Genomic DNA, 22336 nt, shown 5'->3' with positions numbered 1-22336 from the left:
AAGTGCTCTGAACATGGGTTGATGAGTTCCTCACCTCAAAACCATGTGATCTCTACAGTCACGGAATCGAAAAGTTACCCCAACATTTGGCAGGCTATTGTAAATAGTGAAGGGAGATATATTATTGATGATTAAAGTCTTTGTTATGTTTATTAAACTCATGGGAAAATGCTACAAACTTGTGCACTAAAACAGTGTTTTTAAATGTAGGATCCTTACGAAGTAGATGTAATGGAGAGAAAGAAAACATTTGAAAGAGAAGTTGACTGTTTTGTCACAAGCTCATTGAGTCAGAGTTTCATAGCATGATCATCTAACTCTGGTAGCAGAATAGCCTTATCCGTCACAGAGAGCCTTCCTGTTAAAATTTGGAGACTGCACGTTTGAAGAAGAGTCACATGACTTGTTCCTTCATATGACATATAACTAACTGGGTGAGGTAGTGCAGTGACAGAACATTGAATTCATATTTGGGGGGGGGGGGGGGGGGGGAGCAATGTCAGTTCAAATCTCCAACCGGCCACCCATATTTTGGTCTTTTGTGATTTCCTGAAATTGGTTAAGGTGAATGCCATGTTGGTACCTGAGGAAGGACACTTCATATTTCCTTTCCTATCCTCCTCAAAACTGAGGTTGGGCTCCTTCTCTAATGAAGGGGTGTTAAATCCTAATCTTGTTAACTTTTTCCATTCCACATATTGCACACAATACCATCCACCACAAACCATAAGGTGGCTTGCAGAATATAATAGATGTACATATGTATTATAACAATGCATTTTATTTTTTGAGAGAAGTATTTGTTTTTAGTGAACTCCTGAAGTTATTAAAAGGCTTTTCACCATTGGTAAAAGTATAACTAATAATAGGTCTAAATTGGTTGTAGTCTGATATGGTTAAAATGTAGTGTGCCTAGAATATTTGGCGCATCCATGGTGTCCCATAAAATACATTCTCTGTATGGTGCTAAGTGGCAAGCAGCTTCATGAACTCAGCCAGCTCATTTTTGATGGGAGTTTCACTTCATATTTTGGAAACCCTTAGAAAACTTGTTTCAAGAGACACAGAGAGTTTTGCCTATCATTAATTTTTGTAATATTTTATTAAGGCCAAACATTGACAACTCTTAGCAGCTTGACCTTGTCCTGAATTCCTGTGTGAAATAAATTCAACATACCATTGTGTGATCACATTACCTGTTCCTACAGAGATGTATCGTGGTTACATACAGTCCAATAACTCGATTACCACACACTTCATTTGCCCTCTCAGTGCCTTAGTAATCACTAACCAGAATACTTATGCTCGTATACAGAGATAAATTGAACTCTGACAAAAATTCAGAGGTTGTTCGGAGCTACTTTCTGAGTATTTTCATATGCATATGAGGGCTATGTGATCTCTAGTGACTACATAATTAATTGTATTTAGTTTGATTTCTCACTCCCATTTACATATGTATCAATATTACACCGAAGATATCTGCACAACAGTGCACTGACTGTTTTGTCTGCAAATAAACTTATTCAATTCATTCATGATACTTGCATTCATTACTGTTCAGTTCTTTGTCTGGTTTGTGTTCCATGCAGTGTTAGGTGTACATTAGAGTCATGTATAGGTTCACTGACTGCAATGAAAGAGCATCACAGTGAGGCTATGCTGAGCTGAAATGAAAGTGTATGTGTTTCGTCTGATGGTTGTTGCATTACTCTGTGTTTTGTATTGTATATTGTGGTATTTGCGTATTACAGATTTTTTCACTGTTGAGAAGGTATTTTCAAGGGAAAAAAACGTAATTCGGGAAAAAAACCAACTAAATTGTAATCATATTATTATTCTGTAACGAGCCACCAGAGATCACTGGTCCCTTATACCAAAATACTCAGTAAATATTCTTCCCTGAACACACTCATATATTTTGTCATTGGGGTTCACATCCATCTTGTATACTGGCCATTTATACTAAATCTTTTGAATTATTTCAAATGCCAGATGTTTGAGTGTGCTGCAGTTACTTGTAATGTTTTGGTATTATCAAGCCAAGAAACAAGATTTCTGTCTGCATTTTGTATACATCTTTCTACATCCTGGATCTGGGTATTCACACTAAATAGAGTATAGAATATCTTGTCTGTATCAAGGATCAGGTAGTTCTGGAGCTGAAGTCATCCGGAAAATATCACACGGTGACGTGAAATAAGCATTTATGGCAGTGCAACTTCCCAGCTTTTGATACTTCTTTTGCTGTGGACATGAATAGCTTATCAGAAGGAAACACCACAGTACAGAAGCAGAGCATTAAGGCTGCTAAAAATATTTGCTCCTGCAATTACATTGGCAGAGGAATGGTAGATGAAAAATGCATCATTTGTGATTTCCTCCCTTGGAAGAGAGTTCAGTTTCACCATGTGATTAGTAATTTCATAAGATGTAGCAGCCATACAGACCATTGATATTGTCATGAAGCATATATCTAGGTAAAAGTGCACGAATGGTGTTGGCGACAGTTTTGCTGCATGTTGATGTTAATGATAACTTGTGTGGTGAACAATTGGAACTGTCTATGACTTATCGTGAGTCGGTTCACGGAAGTCAATCAAAATGCTCATTCTTCTTTTCCTATGTTTCATAAATAAAATTAGCTGGTATTTTCTTCAATTAGATTAGGTTACAATCAACAGAATTTTTGGCAAAATCAGAAGTAAAGACATACATGTGGGTTATTACAATGACAAATGTATATCTCAGGTGGGCTATGTTAAACATCAGTCTATTATGAATTATATTTTTGTATTGACATTTGTTGACTTCACCAAATCGCAAGCAAATTATCACATTCCAACCTAAACTAGGCTTTGGGCTTTGCGACAGGTCAGTCTATTGGCACATCAATGAAATACTAAACCCATTAACCAACTTTCAAATTCATAGTAACCAAATCAATAAAATCTATTCTGCTGCTCACCATATCAAAAACAAATATAATCAATTCGTATCTTCTGAAAGAAATCATTAGAGTTAACGATTCTCATTGGCTACCATACACTATCACCTGATTGGCTATGACTGGTGTCAAGGAATTGCCAGCATCAGCACACTGTAGAAGAGCCACCGACACCATAACTGCTCATTAGCCTATATCTGTATTAATGCTCCATCAAAAATTGTGTGTGTCTGTTCTGCAGGATCAGCAAAAGACATACAACAAGATCACGCAGTATGAGTTCCTCAGTCGTGACACAAGAAAATATTATTATAGTACAACACTTTTATGCCCTGTCTTATTTGTTGAGAGTAAGTGTTCCAGCCTTTGTAAACATTTTTTCATCACAGGTAGCTGCTAGATCAGAACTTTTGGACCAGTATCTGCATGTTTGTTTATTTTCTAATCCTATGTAATCTGGGAAACTACTCCAGTACAAAGACTTACAATCTTCACATGCTGCTCATGTATGGATTATTATAAAATAAGTACATGGCCTGGAGATGGTTTAACCACCTGAAAACTAGCCAAAGTTGCCAGAAAATGTGTCATGGTAATTCTGTTATTCAGTTAACAGATTGACAGTCAGGTTTAGGATTTGGTTTCTGTTTGACCTTATTCATGACCAGCAAGATGATGCAGTGGTAAGACACTACACTTTCATTCAAGAGGATAGGAATTCATAGCCATGTCTGGTCATCCTGATTAGGTCAGTTTCCTTTCCTGATGCAAGCTTGTGCCTCCATCCTAAATGACCTCATCAACAATGAGATGTTAAACCCAAACCTTCCTTCCTGCATGCACAAAAAGTGACATTTCACCTCAATGCTTTGTGTGAAACAATATATGCTGGTTTAAGTTACATGTAAACTGAAAAACTTCTACTGCAAAGATAGACACTGTAGTAATTAGGTGCAGTCTGCTGACATTGAGCCACAGACAGACTTTTAAGCGTTGAATAGGGCTTCTATATAAGCTCTTCTCCTTCCCTTCTCCAAGCTGATAGCCCATGCTGCTGAAAACGTCGTTGAACTGTTTGTGCAGATGGTTGTTGTCTTGCAAACGTCCCCATCTGTTGACTCAAGGATCAAGACGTGACTGCACAATCCATTACAGCTGTGCGGATAAGATGCCTGTCATCTCAACTGCTAGTGAAACGAGGCTGTTGGGATCCAGCATGGCGTTCCGTATTACCCTCCTGAACCCACCGATTCCATATTCTGCTAACAGTCATTGGATCTCGACCAACGCGAGCAGCAATGTCGCGATACGGTAAACCGCAATCGCGATAGGCTACAGTCCGACCTTTATCATAGTCGGAAATGTGGTGGTACGCTTTTCTCCTCCTTACACGAGGCATCACAACAACGTTTCACCAGGCAACGGCGGTCAACTGCTGTTTGTGTATGAGAAATCAGCTGGAAACTTTCCTCATGTCAGCATGTTGTAGGTGTCGCCACCGGCGCCAACCTAGTGTGAATGCTCTGAAAAGCTACTCATTTGCATATCACAGCATCTTCTTCCTGTCGGTTAAATTTCGCGTCTGTAGCACGTCATCTTCGTGGTGTAACAATTTTAATGGCCAGTAGTATAAATGTGTAAATTTAATAGTTTTCTTTGGATTCCGTCTGGCTGTAGTGATTTTTACCTCCTTGTTTTAGTAGGCCTGCTCAGCCATTCTAAAGTAATTTAGACCTGTGTTGCACATGTTTTAAATACCCTTATATCCCTGCCTGTGAGTTACACCGTTACTTTGTACCGACATCATTGAACATTGCAAAATGAGATTAGAAGTTTGTGGCGGACCAGGACTTGAACCTAGGACCTTTGAGAAGTTTTGGAACATAGGAGATGAGGTTCTGGTGGAAGTGAAGTTGTGAAGGCAAGTTGTTAGTTGTTCTTTGATAGTTCAGACATTAAAAAATTGCCCCACATTAGCAAAGATCCAAGGTTCAAGTCCTGGTCTGGCACACAGTTTTAATCTGCCAGGAAGTTTCAAATCAGCACTCACTCCACTGCAGAGTGAATATTCAGTCTATTGCAAAAGCTGATTGCTATATTCCATTAAGATTCGCTCCACCATCTTAATTGAAGGTGCCACCCACTGTGTTAATTCCACGTACTTCTTTGAAGACCTGTTTGTTCATGTGACATCAGATTTGGTGGCAGTTGAATAAGGTAAGTTCCACCATAGCACAAAAATACAAAGCTGCAATTACCTGTCATGTTCTTTCTTATAGGATGTTTACAGACAGCTGGAAACTGATTTTAATATTGTCTCCTCAAAATCCTGTTAAAGTAAATGCAAAGCACCCTTCTTGCAACTTATCTACAGGTTTGGAAAGTCAGTAGATGGTTGTAATGATCTATTCCGAGTATTTTGTGTAGGTGGCTCAGTTCTTAGGGCAGAATTTCAGAATTTTGGCATAGTATATTGCTTTCCATTGTGTTCCAAAGTGCTTGTTGTTTAGATGCTTGGCAGTTTACATACAAGCATCAGTGAATAAATAGAGCTCAGTGTTCCTTATCTCTTTATGAACTGTTGATTCACTTGGCATCAGACCATATTTGTAACTCACTCACTTGTTGAAACAATAATTTGCTTGTGGTTTCACACTGTTGACCATAAAAATATAATTTCACAAAGCATACATATGTGGAATGTGTTTTTGCCTTTGAGCTATCAGTGCTTATATATTGAGATTAATCTACATGTGAACTATGTCAGTTTTTCTGTAATATAGGTTGCTGCATTTTTTGTTTGTAAATTACTATTCTATTATAATTTTTTCCCATTTTGAAATATCAGAGAAAATAGTTCTAAGATACAGCAATTTTTATCCCCCCTCCCCTTCCCCTCCCTCCCATTTCTTTGGTAGTTTCAAGATTTGTTATATGTATTTTATACTACTGTATCCTTGAATATGTTGCAGAATTGTGGTGTTGGCAGGGGATGTGACACCAATTGACATAATGTGCCACCTTCCAGTTGTCTGTGAGGATAGAAATATACCATATGTGTATACACCATCACGTCAAGATCTTGGACAAGCTATGGGTGTGAAAAGGAGCTGTATTGTCATGATGGTGCGTGAACATCAAGAATATAAAGATACTTTTGATGAATTAGCAAAAGAACTAAAGACATTGACTTACCCAATTTAAATGCTTTTGCATTTTGTTGTTGAATAATTATTGAATAAAATCTCCGATCTCATTAGAGAGAACAAATGTGGGGGAACCGGGAACAGTTACTGTAAATGACTATGGATTTTTCAAAAAATATATATTGAATTTAATATGAACTGTTGCACACAACTTGACTGTGACATTGCTTTGGTAAAGTGAGAAATCTTTGTTCGTGAAAGTGAGTGCATTATTAATAAAAACTGACTTTGATGTATCATTAATGCATAAGTCAATGATCAAATAAACCATTAATTTTAACAGAGGATATAAGATTCAAAACATTACAGTGTGGTGAAGAAAAATTAGGCATTGCCATTTGACTTTATTTTGTTGATATTGAGATACCCTGCATAACATAACAGTAATGGTTACCAAACATTGTTACAATACTCATGAAATTAACACAGAAATTAATTTTCCATTTGAAAGTTTTCTAATTTAGCTAAGTTGGTTAAAAGGTTTATGCAAAATATACATTTCTTTACAGCTTTTGTACAGATTTTTTAATTCTCTCAGTGCAGCTTAACAGCTATTTTCATATCACAAAACAGCTAGTGTATCTCATTATGTTAAATTTCATTAATTGTTTCAAAATGAAGATAATACTTCAGTTATTGACCAACATTATATATGGAATGTGAGCAAATGGATGGCACACTGCTTTGGCGCTTGTAATGAGATCAAAATTCAGTCCAGATGTTACCTTCTGGAAGCAACTTATTTCCAGCAAACAAAGATTATTTCAAAGTATTTATTTTAAATCTGTTTCTAGTATTAACCACTGCACTTTTCCTTTTGCTGCAAATAATTTGGTCCATCAAATTCAGAAAAAAGGCCAATTATTGGGCTTTAAAAGCAGCTATTTAACTGCCAAAGATTATTACAGAACAACTATGTGCCATGATGTTGTAAACAGACAATGCATATGTAGATGTAACTATTTGAATTTTGTGCATGAACTATTCTGAATAATTGCAGTAACCTTCATGGAGGATTATTTGCTGCATAAAGCCTACCTACTCCACTTATGGAGGAATGCCAAGTATGTTTGCTGACTTTAAATTGAAAACATATTATACAAAGTGGCCATTCTTTTTTAACTTTTTTAAGTCACATCAGTAAACATAAAAAATAAGTGGTGCAGTTTCCTAAGTACAAAAGCTATGGGAGATCAGTAACAGATCTGAATATGTAATTAAATATGTGGTGTTGCAGTATTTTTTAATGGGTCTTTTTTCTCCTTTTTCTTTCATTTCCATTCATTTTTGGGAATAATCAGTATAACACCATCAAACCAAAGAGAAAAGGGAAAATATTCATTAACATCTTTTATAGTAAGTGCCTAATTTATTGGTTTGTAGCCATCAGCCAAATCAGTAACCACTGATGTGAGAGAACCTAAGCTTTTGTAAAAAGGTTCATATAGCTAATAACTTATTGTGACAACATTCAGCCTTTGTTAGTTTGCTTTGAGAATACTGCCAGTAATGGATATTGACATTTCTGTAAAATGTCGATATGTACAAAAGTGCTTGTTTTCACCCCTAGTAAAATATTCTCACTTTACTTACCAGCTCTAGTAGCAGTATATTGCCTATTCCTACAAACACATATTACTGAGTACTAGTGTGTGTGTGTACTTGACTGGTGAAAATAGAAAAGGACAAGAAGTGAATGTTCCATATAACAGGGGCTACACATAATACCAAAATATTTAGTGTATTCTGGGAAATATATTCAATTACAACAGTGTGCATGAATTCATTTCATTATATTATTTGTGCCTGCAGAAAAATTTAGGCATGGCAGGGTTTGCATGTGGTAGGCATATCTGCTCTAGGTAAGCATTTACATTTGATATTCATGTGTCCTTCATACACCAGATTCAGTGATCACATACACATTATGCTACTCATGAACAGCTTCCAGCTTCCATTCATTCTACGAACAATTATTAGTATAAAAAACTGTTCAGTTATGTACAATAGCAAGGAATATTTGGAAAACAGAACATGTTGATTTGAATACGTGACTAAGAAAAAGAGAGCTTTCATTCTTTAAAACTAAAATTACGCAGATTAGGGCTTTGAAATCTCCTTTTCCGTCAACTATGAACTAAACTTAAGTCTGGATTACTGCCAGTTTTCCTGAAAAATGGGAGTTAATTTGAAGAGTACTACAAAATAACTCCACAATTCTTTTAAGCTCTTGAGCAGTATATAAGAACAAAGATACAACAATTTTTTTGTAGCATAAAAATATTTTACAGATTTTATCACAGTGCAAACTTTCCGTAAAAATGCAGCTTGAAAGTGATGAACATTCATGACTTACAAAGTATTGGTAAACAAATGTTTATTAACTAGTGTCCATAATACAGAAAGACTGCCTGAGATGCAGAGCAAGGCATGTGTGCTATAGCATGTGAAGTGAGATTAAGAAAAACTATACAAAAGCAACATGTAAACATTATTTCAACCCTACATTTCTTCTGTCTGCTCAGAATACTGATGATATTGGTGACACACACAGTTCACTGTATCCATTGTAACACAAAATAGACAAGTTGGTGTACCATTTCAATGCAATACAATTGCCGTAGATGCAACATTTTCAAATCAGTCAGATCTTTCCTGGATTGGTGCAGCAGAGCTACTTTTTCCCCGTTTACATATTCAAAAACATTTGTTAATGAGTGACACTAATGGGTTTGATTTTTGATTTAAAAGAATAAAATGTGAAGTTATCATAAAGTTGCTAAACAGTTATTTACAAGTGAAATGAATATCTGTTGCAAAAAAATGACACTGTGAAACGTATCAAATCTATGCTGTGCCATGCACGTGGGATTATAATAATGACAATGAAACATAACAAACCTTTTCATTTTTTTATGTTGTGGCCATGACAAAAATGCAGGACTGATGAAAAAAGGAGAAATAAAGTTCCTTGATTTAAAGTCATTGTTACGATGTTGATTAATGCGAAATGAAATATTTGGAATTACTATGCACTTAAAATTGAATTGTAACAACCACATCAAGACCATACCCTGCATGATTCATCAGATTATACTGAACAGTACAGAATAGGCCTAAATTTTCAGGTAAGTAATGCTGAGAATAGTACCAGGCATTAAGGTAATGATAGAAGAGAGATTTTTTTATGATTAACAATTTTAACACTCTTGTAGGTTAGGAATTGCGAGTAATCTGCACTGATCAAAGCAGACTAAAGTGAACAATGCACATAAAACATTTTCACACTCCAGCAGAAATAAAAAGTAATTTGTAATGACAGAAGTAATTACTATTTTGACTGCTATTGTAGCTACTATAAAGTTCCCTGTAAAGAACACTTTTATCATTCTTTCATTGATTTTTATTATAAAAGTTGTCACAAAATGCATCTAAATACTAAATGCACTGCTCTGTACCTGAATCACACATATACTTACTTAAGTGTGTTCTCTCTCTCTCTCTCTCTCTCTCTCTCACACACACACACACACACACACACACACACAAATTCACTCACTCACAGGATGTCACAGTATTTCCAGAATTTATATTTTTCTCTTTGGTTGTCAATTTTCATCAGTCATATTAAAGTGCAAGACCACTGTGTGTGATGTATGCACTAATGCATTACAAAGCACTTGCAGTCCTTTTATTCACACTTTCAGTAAAATGTGAATCTTCGGTTTCTGTTACAGTAAGTATAGAGTGATTTACTAATTTTTTAGTCTCCACAAAATGTACTCACTGTTGTAAAAGAAAGATTACCACACAAATGTTTATGCCACTGGTATTCAGTAACAACAATTTACGTCCACTGATGCAAAGAATCTACCAAAACTGCACAAGTAATGTGAATGTTGTGACCACTGCACACACAAAGGCTGAAAATCCGAGAGCAAGGGCCAGGGGGCGACCCCCACACCCGGAGCAGCACTGTCATACAGTTGCATGCCTAATATCGGACGCAGCGCCACTCCTAGATGTGTCGCGACGAGCTTTCCCCCCAGTGAAGCACAAGCAGCCACCTGAATTATGTCGGCTCCTCTTCAGAGATGGTTTTTCCTCCCTCTCACGCTCAGCCACACACTTCTGGTAGTAATCATAATCTTTCAAGTACCTGCACATAATTTCAATACAAGTAATTAAAATTTAGCCACAAGGCACTAATATCAAACACAACACTACCAAAACTCCTGTACAAAATTACTGCACACATACTAATGTTTAAGGTGTACAAACTTAAATATGAATAGTTTTTGATAAAGCCTGCTGGGTTATCTTGTGATTCCATACATGCAGTTGATATGACAGCATCGTGTATAATGTAACATCAGTTTGCCACAAGATAATTATGCTGCCTTCCAGTGACAAAAGAAAGGAAAGATTTGAAGGAAATGAAACTGTTAAGGAAGGAAAAGACTCAAAAGTCAAAGAGTGAACAAGCTGAGTGAAAAAAATAAGATTTGAAATTCTGATTAGTTTTGTAAGTGGCACAAAGAACAGCCCACAGGTCTCACATAGGTGGGAACTTGTTCTACGTGGTACATGGCTCCATTTGACCTGGAACGCAGGGCAGTTACTACTTCCTCTCCTATTGTTTTCTGCTATTCTTTCACATTTACCTATTGTTTTTTCCCCCTTGTTATCTTTTGAGTGTTTTGTATCATCTCTTGTTATGTTCTTTTCTGCTACTCCTTTTCCATTTCTGCCTGTTACTATTGTCTTTATCTTTTTTGCTATTGCTTATGTACATGGGAGTTTCTCAACTAGACTTGGAATGTACTTTCTCAGAATTTTAAGAGTTACGCCTTCACGCAGTGGACAACTTATTATTTGTAGTGTCATTCATTAGAGACTGGTCAATATCTCTGGGACACACTCACTCTTACTAAATGTGGAAAGGAATTGTGCAGCTTCATTTTGAATTTTATTGCTATCTTTCTTTAATCCTATGACTGTGGATAATTTATTAGAGATCACACCAGAACAGCACTAATTTGTATCCAAACTGTCTTTGTCATAGTAATCAAAGTCTAGCCAGTATTAACTTTTATTGCATTCAACAAGTGAGTGAAAAGACTACACCCAGTAAGAGGATGCTTACGATACTTGGATATCAACTTGACACATTCTTATCCTCAACAGTACAGGTAAGTATTTCATTGCAGATTTGCTGTGTTACCTCTGAAGTATCCTGTGAGATGATTAAAGGCAAAAAAAATTGTGTTCATCTGAAACAATTAGAGATTCCCTGACAAGATTACAGATATCTCTACGCTATGTTGGTGGTGTGTTCTCATTGAAGGATTGCAGTGTCAAGGAGCCATTAGGGTCTTGTACGCTTAATAACTACACGTAACTTATTGAATCTAGTTGAAGCAGCATCCACCCAGGCATATCTTATTTTAGATTATTGTCCATGTGTTCAATTAACACTGAGGTGGTCTTAGGAGCTACAAATATTCATAAAGTCAGTGATTCAGCTCAGATGTGATGGGGTAATCTACAGTTTTGCTTTCACCTAGAGATCCCCAGCAATGTGCTGTTGATGGACAGATTTGAATATATAATTTACTAGCAGAATCTGTATCATTTTCAGTAGCTTGCCATCAGTAGAGAAGTTATTGTGTACAATGGTTTTTATGTCTTGGAGTCAGGAGACAGCGCTAGATGGGATGGTCACTATGTATGTATGTACTACAATTGTTTATGTACATGAGAGAAATTAATGTTTCTCAACTAGACTTGAAATGTACTTTCTCAGAGTTTTGAGAGTTATGCTTTCACACAATGGACAACTTACTAGTTGTAGTGTTGTTCATTTTGTTTACTCTGCAGATTTTCTGCACTGTATCCTATTGGAGTACACGAACTATATACAATCTGTCTCATCTTGTAGCTGGTGCCAATGGTGACAGATTTACTCAAATCAAAGTAGATCCTTGACTTGATATGCTGTGAAATGTCCTGGGCCTACATGATTTGACTCTGTGATGACACAATTACTATGTCTCCAACATGACAAATATATCTCATTTTAATTCATTTACTCATATGCACAGCTGCGGAAGCTGAGCAGTGCACTGGTTCCAGTTTAGTCTGGCAGCCACCAGGGGCCAAGAAGTTCAACACACATAGTTTTATGTACTTTATGACTAAAAGTATGTGTTTATGATAGCTGAAAATCACCTTAAGTGCATATAATAATTATCTTAAATTTATTTGCATGTTATAATCATCTTTTGTTAAGCGATGATTCAAGATAGGTCCAACTGCAAACTGTAGGAGAGCGTGCCCTTCATTCATTTTACCATCACATGTACTTTATGACTAAAAGTATGTTTTTCTCATAGCTGAAAATCACTTTAAGTGCATATAATAATTATCTTAAATTTATTTGCATGTAATAATTGTCTTAAATTTATTATAAACTTAAGTTAATGTGATATAAGATTTAAAGCTTCTGCTCTGAAGAACAATCTGTTTTCTTGACTGGTGATAGTTATTTTCTAATGTGTGTTGCCTTTATCTGATTAACCTGTGTTGTCCAAGAACTACATACATACATTAAGAAAATTAGACATCTCCTGAATTGTCTGAAAACTGTGAACATCCCCCCCCCCTCCCCCAAAGACCGTGTTATTGCTGTCTTTTGAACCATCTACTGTTTAAATTGAAGTGCATCATGTCAACCTTACAGTGGGTTGGGGCATATATAAATGAATAAGCTAAAGGTGCACCATGTTGACATCTCTCAACAACTGCAATGATTAGTGGAGTATGACTCCATGTTTGGGCCACATTCTAGAACATAGCTTGTAAATTAGACCATAATATTTCTACAAATTGTGTATCCATATGCATAAACCTACATCTAAGTACACAACACACCATATGTTAAACAGCAACAGAACAATATTACTGAAAAAGCAGCAGCTCTTTGGTAGATTCACAGCTAGCCTCCACTCAAACTCTTGACGAGGTGATCCGGCATTGAATTTTAAAACAAAAATACTGTATGCAGTAATGTCATATGACCCACATTTTGTAAGAAAACATTGGATATAATACACAAAGTTGCATACCAAGTAGTGCAGTAAATCTTGTTTTGTAAAGCCTTGATTCAAGATAGGTCCAATTGCAAACTGTACGAAAGCATGCCCTTGTCTGAAGTGTTTTATCTTCATTCATTTTACTATAACATCACCTTCACCACTTTTCACTGTCACCACTCTTCACTCATAGATATCATTCACCTGAGATCTTCCAGGACTACATATGCCCATCTAAGTTCCACAACATGTACCATGATTCATCACTAAATAAAAACTTCTTCCACTGCTCCACAAAAATCACTGTCGTATGTTCAACTGGAAGAAATGTTACTTTTTCCCCCTTGTGTTCAGTACCTGTTGTGCAGTGGCTTGACCTCGAGGAACAAGTCCTATCACTTCTTAAAGACTTACTCTGTCAAAAACCTCTGTACGTAAATTACGATGGAAATCTTGTGCAATAACTGACAAGGACTGGATAAATGCATCACAGATTTCTTGCCTCTCAAGCTTTAGACAGCTACTTCTGTCTTCATTGTCAGAAGTTATCTATGTATGGAGTAGCATTGATAGTGATGCTGATTTCATTGGATGTTGGATAACTTGGCTCATTTCTCTGATGCCTTTCAGCATCAAGCACTCATTTACATGCACCATGTAGGGTATAGCCACTGTCCTGATAAAAGTTGTTGCACATTCTGACCTCAACAGTTTTTTTGATGAGAGAATCCAATATGTAGATACATGGGATAAGATGTCCATCTCATCAAACATAGTCATATGTTTACAATATAAGGAAAAGGAAGATTGCTACTCACTGTAAGGATGACACATTGAGTTGAGACAGACACAATGAAAAGACTTCACACATTTCAGCTTTCGGCCACAGCCTTCTTCAGAAAAGGAAACACACAAATTCATCCCACAAGAAAGCACATCTCACGCACATGACACCATCTCCGGCAGCTCTGGCCAGAATCAATAACCCAGCATGGAGTTTCCATTCTTTCATAATCATATATTTGTTCTGCAATAGCAGATTTGTCGAAATCGTGATATTTAATGTGGTGTTGCTGCTCTATGCAGCGTTCAGAAATCATTCATATTGACTGACCAATGTAACTGTTACCACATTCACATGGAATTTTATAAATTCCAGGAACACTGATACAAAGTCTGTTTCTATTGGGTGTAATGGCTCTCTAATTTTCATGAGTGGTCAGAAAATGTGTTGAGTACCATGTCTGCACAGGACTCTTGTCTATTTTATTTGTAGTAGCTCTGAAAAAGGGAAGAAGTTCTATAAGCTGATCATCTTGTGATGATTGAGTATGTCTGTGTTTTCATTTCTTAAGGATTGCTAATTTAATATCTCGTTCACTACAGTAGTTATTCAAAACACCTTTTTCAGATATATGATGTCTCAGTATAGGTACTCTCCAGAAATAGTTTGAGCTTTATATATTAGCATTTTAAAGCTGCTCTCTTTTTGAATGGGGATGAAAGCTTTTTGTACTAATTATACACTGATCAGCCTGAACATTCTGACCAGTATCCGGCCATTCTGATTTAGGTTTTCCGTGATTTCCCTAAATCGCTTCAGACAAATGCCGGGATGGTTCCTTTGAAAGGGCACGGCCGATTTCCTTCCCATCCTTCCCTCACCCGAGCTTGCGCTCCGTCTCTAATGACCTCGTTGTCGACGGGACGTTAAACACTAATCTCCTCCTCCTCTCATTCTGACCACCTATGTAATAGCCAGTATATCCACCTTTGGTACAGATAACAGTAACAACCTGTCATGGTATGGAAGCATAGAGTGGCTAGTACATTGCTGGAGGGAGATGGCACCAAATCTGCATACACAAGTCACCTAACTGCCATACATTCCAGAGGGACAGGGGCTGCAATAAGCTCTGACACCATGTTCCATCACTTCCCAGATGTGTTAGATTGGTTCATATCTGGTGAGTTGGGTGGAGGGGGGGGGGGGGGCAGCACTTAAACTGTAACTTGCCACTGTGTTCCTCGAACCACTCCATCACAGTCCTGGCCTTGTTATGTGGCGCATTATCTTGTTGAAAAATGCCACTGCCATCGAGAAACAGGGTCGTCATGAAGTGTTGTACGTGGTGTGGAACCAGTGTATTATACACTGCACGAGCTCCGCTGGACCCTTGAATGCTCACATGGTGGTTTCCCAGAGCATAATGGAGCCACCGCCTGCTTGTCTCCATCCTACAATACATGTCTCAAGAAGTTGTTATGCTGGAAGACAATGAATTCACACCTTTCCATCAGCATAATGAAGAAGATATTGGGATTCATCAGACCACACAATGCTCTGTCACTGTGCCAACATCCTGTGCCATTGGTCACATGCCCATTTCACTTGTAGTTGCTGATGTCATGGTGTTAACTCAGGCACATAAATGATTCATCAGCTACAGAGGCCCATCCTTAGAAGTGTTCGGTGCACTCTGTGATCACATACACTTGTACTCTGCCCAACATTACTCTGATGTTAGTTCCCCACAGTTCTCTGGCTATCCTTTTTTACCAGTCTGCCCAGTCTACGACGACCGTTATCTGTTACGAGGGGGTGGCCGCCCAATCCCACAATGTCTGGATGCAGTTTCACCTTGGTCTCACCACATGTTGAAGACACTCTTCACAGCACTCTTTGAACACCCAACAAGTTGTGCAGTTTCGAAATGCTCATACCGTGCCTCCGGGCTATCACAGTCAGCCATCACTCAAACTCAGACAAATTGAAATGATAATTAATCGAAACCCTCAGCAGCCAACAGGTGTTGTTGATATACCTCAATGGGGACAGCTGAAAATGTGTGCTTCGAGCGGGACTTGAACGTGGGATCTCCTGCTTACATGGCAGATGCTCTATCCATCTGAGCCACCAAGGGCACAGAGGATATCGCGAATGCAGGGACTTATCCCTTGCATGCTTCCTGTGAGACCCACATTCCCAACTGCCCACAACCTTCATTTGTAATGTTCCTAAAGGATATTTGCCCATTCACTCATTACTTGCGCCAACTAAGGTGATGATCCCCTTTAGGAACATTACGAATGTGGGTTGTGGATAGTTGGGAATGTGGGTCTCACGGGAAGTGTGCAAGGGATAAGTCCCTGCAGTCGCACTATCCTCTGTGCCCTCAGTGGCTCAGATGGATAGAGCGTCTGCCATGTAAGCAGGAGAGCCTGGGTTCGAGTCCCAGTCGGGGCACACATTTTCAGCTGTTGGCAGCTGAGGGTTTTGATTAATTATCATTTCTTGCTAGAGAAGCTGCATTGTCATCACTGGTATCTGTTCTTTCAGAACAGTTACTATCTTCATATCAGACAAATTGCGCGCACGCCTTCTCCGTTCCACATACAGACAGCACACTCACATATACTACATGCACCATGGATATGTCTGACTAGCAGTCATTCCTCACTAGGTGTTAGTGCTATCACCTGGACAGGTTTATATCAATAGTAGGTTGGTGGTCATAATGTTCTGGCTGATCTGTGTAGAACAGTATGTGTTGGCTTCCAGTAAACAGAGTGGCCCAGCCTGCCATCTAATTTATTTTTTTTTTTAAGCAAAACACCTAAATATGCTTGTTTTCCTTTCCTTTCCATCTCAGCAGTGAACTTGATGTTAGTGTGCATACTATTCACATGATCAGTCAAATGGTGAAGACCTTTGATGCCATGTGACCAGATCATAAATGTGTCATCAACATAACAAAAGAAGTAAGATGGTTGATAAGGTGCTAAAATGTATGTACATTATATTTTACAGGCAGTTACATGACTCAATCAAGATTTTCGTTGTCGTAATACAAAGCTAGGTAAGAAAGCACAAAGTAGAGATTGATCTGTTTACACTAAGTTCTCCCTTACTTATGAAGATGATATTCTGGTAAACTTTTAAAGGTCATCCACCAAGAGGCAATGGAGCACTTAGTGTGCCATGTGCTAATAAGCTTTCAAAACAGAATGTTCACTGCTGTAAAGTTGACAGTGTGGAAGTCATATATAGAGTAGAGTCTCAAAATTTTAAGTCTCGGAATTACAAGTTTCTCGTAAATCCAAGCCTTCAATCCTGCATCTATCTCCCCACCCACTCATAGCACAACAGTGAAACCACTCACTCCTCTTAGTTGTGTCTGTGTCAATGACAACATGCATATTCTTCCCCCACCTTTTAAATGTTTACACAAGCAAATCTTTAGTTGAAAGTGGTGTTTTAGGTTTTGACACTGTTAATACAGTGTATTGTATTCAATTTTCTATGTTTGTCATGCAAAGCTGTTTTGACATTGGAAAATGTGACCTCACATCAAAGTGTAGAGGAACTGCATTGTGACGGGATCCACACCTAGTTTCTTCCATTAAACATTACCAATTTGATTCAGTCAATGGATGATGGCATTCTGAAATGCCTGAAAAAAAAGTATTGCCTGTAATTGCTATAATTAATCTTTCATTTGGAAGACAATGAAAGTGTTGCAGGAGCTTTAACCCTTGAATGGGCACGCCACTTTTTATAACATGAGCGGGCGCACAGTCTGCTTTGTATGAATGTAAAGAATACTTGTCTTTATGTAATGAAGGTAAACACCTAAGAACAAAATCACACTTTAATCTTAGTTTAAATAAACAACAATAAAATAAACTTACATTATATGAGCTAAATCACATTTTACTTAAACAATGATGAAATAAACTTTAATTATACCCCTCTGGTGCCACTTACAAGTGTTACCCAACAATAATGGCACTTTTGAACTATGAAACAGTGCTGTTGCATCAGACCACAGCCAACCGCTTATTCGATTGCTAGTTATCTCAGAGATAACTTCCACATTGTGGGATTATGCCACTAGCTCAGAATCAGGGTCATTTTCTTGCATGGATCATACATTTTTTCTCCTCTAGTTTGCTGTTTATTTTATATTATTGTTGCTCCCTTGGATATATGACAGCAGATGTTAGCCGTGTGTTAGATGAAGCAACAACAAAAGAATAGGTACGGGCTCACAGTTTTAAAGTAACAACAGAACTGTACCAGGTAAGGTTACTTGTGGTTGTTGCACTTTATACATGGACATACCCGCTTGAGGGCTAAAGAAACTGACTGTGAAGTACGTTGTGTACTGTAGCAGTGAGTTTTGGAGTGAGATAAAGTTAGATATAATTTCTTTCTCAGCCATGGAGAAAAATTCTACAGAAAAGTAGGCCTAAGACAGAAACTGAAGAGTCATATACACAGACACATGCAGACATGTCTGCTTGTGTCTGTGTATATGCGGATGGATATGTGTGTGTGTGTGCGAGTGTATACCTGTCCTTTTTTCCCCCTAAGGTAAGTCTTTCCGCTCCCGGGATTGGAATGACTCCTTACCCTCTCCCTTAAAACCCAAATCCTTTCGTCTTTCCCTCTCCTTCTCTCTTTCTCGATGAGGCAACCGTTGGTTGCAAAAGCTTAAATTTTGTGTGTATGTTTGTGTTTGTTTGTGTGCCTATCGACCTGCCAGCGCTTTTGTTTGGTAAGTCTCATCATCTTTCTTTATATATATATATATATATATATATATATATATATATATATATATATAAATTAGTATGCAAAAATAGTACTAGCTAAGTACTTACACTGACCACGTATAAAGATCACACATAGTTATTCGATGAGAATATATTAACTTCATATACTCTACAAATAATGTTAATACATTAAATGTTGAGCAAATTTCAAACTAAACAAGTTGCCCAACAGACATTTTTTCTCACATAGTTGTTGTGACACAAATAACCCAAATTACATATGGGTAGATATTTACCAGACTGGTGGCCAGCGATGCTCGCTCAGATAGTCCTGGTTTTCTGGATGGAGAGTTTTGAGCAGTTTTGGAGACATCTTACAAAGTCTGTTGTAGTTTGTACACAAATAATTCATGCACCAGTCAGCTAATTGGTCAGCATTGTGTAACTGCAATACATAAAAGTCTCAAATAAAGAAGATCGCAAAATGTAATTTCTAGTATTTTACACAATATTCCACCAACAAAAAATATTTTTTGACAACAAAGCAATAACAGTTTATAATAGTAACTAAGCAAAAGGGAATGTTAAAACTATAAGGAAAAACTTTCTTTAAATGCAAAAACCAATGACATGTGTTTTTATTAAATTTAACATTCATACTGAACAATGCCTTCTCTTTCATGGAGAAATTTTTATTTGAAAACTGGTAGCCTGTAAAAAATAGCCTGGTTTTTTAGTGTAGTTGCATTAGTAGGGTTGAAGAATAATATGTTCATTAATCTTAAATCTTAGTCACTCCACATCATTTCAACTTAACAATCATTCAAATGATCTCTGGAACATGTAACTAACCATCCAACACTGACATATTCAATCACAGAGAAGATGTTTATTTCATGAATACACAAACTTACTATTGTAATAACGTTTTCTGCTTTAAGCTATACTTATTGGAGAACAAAGACTAACTGAACTTGAGATGCAATTTCAAAAAGAATTCATTACATCAGCTTATTGGAGATGAAACACTTTGGAGAAGGCCTTGATTAAACAAAATACAGATACATTTCTCTACAGGATGCCAGTGAATTAACTCCCAATGGGATTAATGAAGCTTCCATTTGAAGCCAGTATATTGGACTGAAGAGTCCTGCCTCTTTATTTACTTCTTTCCTCGGTAAAACGGTTGTAATGCTTAAGGAACTAATGGTCAATCAATGAAAGAGCTGATTATGATGACTGCAGAAAATTCTCTACTTTGTGTATGTCTTCCTGGCCAGGTTGGAGAATTTCTCCACTCAGGGATGAGTGGTGTTATCCTCATCATCATCAACACAAGTCACCAAAGTGGCATCAAATAAAAAGATTTGCACCAGGCGGCTGAATTTACCAAAAGGTGACTCCCGGCCAAAATATGCCACATGCGTATTTCATTTCAGTGCACCATATTTCAGTGAAAGAACAGATGTAGAGTTGTATATTGTATTTGTCCTATGTACTAAAGTAGGTAGTGTCCAGTTGACAATATTTTGTCCTTTAAATTTTATATAATCTCATTTGTGAACTTATAAATAATGTGTGCTGTGGAGAGACCCTTTGAAGATTCAAATTGAGGCTAAATATCATATTCTGAGGAGAGGAGGTAAGTAGTGAGAATGGTCAGTATTTTTTAAAATCTGTACAGGGGTCCGACAGTAGCATATTTGAAAATATCCCCCATGATAGTGATGTTTGCATATGTGACTGAATACATTGTATCTATGTGAAAACAGGGTTTTAGTAATTTACTTGAGATATTATCAATTCAATGAGCATTTTGCTTCTTAAGGAGGTAATTACATTCTTAATTTCTTGTGTGGAGCATGGGGTAATTATGATTTGCCCGTGTATGTGCGGCATTGGTTCTTACATGTGTTGTACATCTACGTGGATACTCTGCAAATCACACTCAAGTGCCTGGCAAAGTGTTCATCGAACCACCTTCACAATAATTCTGTATCATTCCACTCATAAACAGTGTGTGGAAAAAAAAAGAACATCTATATCTTTCAGCGCGAGCTCTGATTTCCCTTATCATTACGATTATCACAATCTGCGACTCTGTCACAAATTGAACAGTGACCCAAAAATACAATAAATTTCCTTTGCTTCACGTCTATGGTCACAATTTTTTTTATGTCATCAGATGTAAAAAATTTGTGACCATAGATGTGAAGCAAAGGAAATTTATTATGATGATTGTTTCTCCCTATGTAGGTCGGCATCAGCAAACTACCCTGATCAGCCAGAACATTGTGACCACCGACCTACTATAAATATAAACCCATCCAAGTGATAGCAGCATCACCTGGCAAGTAATGACTGTTAGTCAGACACACACACAGTGCATGTAGTATCAGTGAGCATGCTGTCCATACGTATAATGGGAAAGGCGCACAGTCTATCTGAGTTTGACCAAGGGCAGATTGCGATGGCCTGGAGGCTCAGCATGAGCATTTTGAAAATGGCATGACTTGATGAGTGTTCAAGGAGTGCTGTGGTGAGTGTCTTCAATACCAAGGTGACACCACATCTAGACATTGTGAGGTTGAGAGGCCACCCCTCATTACATATGTCGGATGCCATAGGCTGGGCAGACCGGTAAAACAGGACAGGCAGCATGGTGCAACTAACCTCAGACTTTAATGCTGGGCAGAGTACAAGAGTGTGTCTGAACACACAGTGCACTGAACACTAGCAGTGGGCCTCTGCAGCTGGTGACCTATACATGCGTCAATGTTAACACTACAATATCGGCAACTACAACTGAAATGGGCACGTGACTATTGGCAATAGACATTGGTGGAGTGGCAGAGAATTGCATGGTCTGATGAATCCAAATACCTTCTTCATCAGGCCAATGGGAGGGCACAAATCCATCATCTTCTAGTGGAACAGCTCCTTGATACCTCCACTGTGGGGCAGAGACAAGCTGGTGGCAGCTCCATTATGCCCTATGGAACACTCATGGAAGCATCCATGGGTCCAATGAGCTCGTGCGAGACACTATGTTGGCCAAGGAGTATCATACACTGGTTGCAGACCACATACACTCCTTCATGGCAATCATAACAAAAATTTTTCTCTAGCAGTTGATAATACACTGGTTCTAAATTCTCCTGCTGGATGCCTTTACTAGATGCCATTTTCTACAAATTGCTCTATTGGTGTAGAAAAATTAAAGTGGTCAGAGTGACTATTTTCATGAGCACTGTTTCATGTTCAGCAATTTTTCAATGGTAGACATAACAACACGCTAACATCAGGTCTTATATCTTGTTAGAGAAACCATAAGCAGAAACTATCGCAATGCTTCAGACAGCACATGTGAAGCAAACTTTGAGCCAGTCAATGATTAACTAGCGGTTTTCTCATTTTAAAAGTGGTTAAATGTCAACTGAAGATAAATCATGACAGGGACATGGACAAAAACATGTTGCAATCATGTTTGACCATCATAGAACAACTGATGAATTGGTTAAAATGACTGG

At 37.7% G+C, this 22336-nt stretch overlaps 2 protein-coding genes and 1 non-coding gene across 3 annotated transcripts in view; 2 read left to right on the top strand and 1 right to left on the bottom strand.

The window, feature by feature from the left end:
- The window catches only part of LOC126175000 (H/ACA ribonucleoprotein complex subunit 2-like protein), a 39073-nt gene extending 30111 nt beyond the window's left edge, over window positions 1-8962 (top strand). The window contains exon 3 of the mRNA XM_049921486.1: window positions 5920-8962. Coding sequence (XP_049777443.1) covers window positions 5920-6151 — 232 coding nt within the window. The 3' untranslated portion in view covers window positions 6152-8962. The remainder of the gene's footprint in view (window positions 1-5919) is intronic.
- LOC126174999 (rho-related BTB domain-containing protein 1) overlaps window positions 6118-22336 on the bottom strand; it is a 527665-nt gene continuing 511446 nt past the window's right edge. The window contains exons 14-15 of the mRNA XM_049921485.1: window positions 19103-19251; window positions 6118-10312 (exon numbers count right to left, since the gene is read on the bottom strand). Of these exons, the coding sequence (XP_049777442.1) occupies window positions 10132-10312; window positions 19103-19251 (330 nt within the window). The 3' untranslated portion in view covers window positions 6118-10131. The remainder of the gene's footprint in view (window positions 10313-19102; window positions 19252-22336) is intronic.
- Window positions 16420-16494, top strand: Trnat-ugu (transfer RNA threonine (anticodon UGU)). Its single transcript has one exon. It is a non-coding gene; the product is annotated as a tRNA-Thr (tRNA).

The sequence above is a fragment of the Schistocerca cancellata genome, chromosome 3 (assembly GCF_023864275.1).
Source record: "Schistocerca cancellata isolate TAMUIC-IGC-003103 chromosome 3, iqSchCanc2.1, whole genome shotgun sequence".
Classification (NCBI taxonomy): domain Eukaryota; kingdom Metazoa; phylum Arthropoda; class Insecta; order Orthoptera; family Acrididae; genus Schistocerca; species Schistocerca cancellata.
The sequence above is the reverse complement of the archived record's forward strand: the minus strand, read 5'-3'. Positions and strand labels throughout refer to the sequence as shown.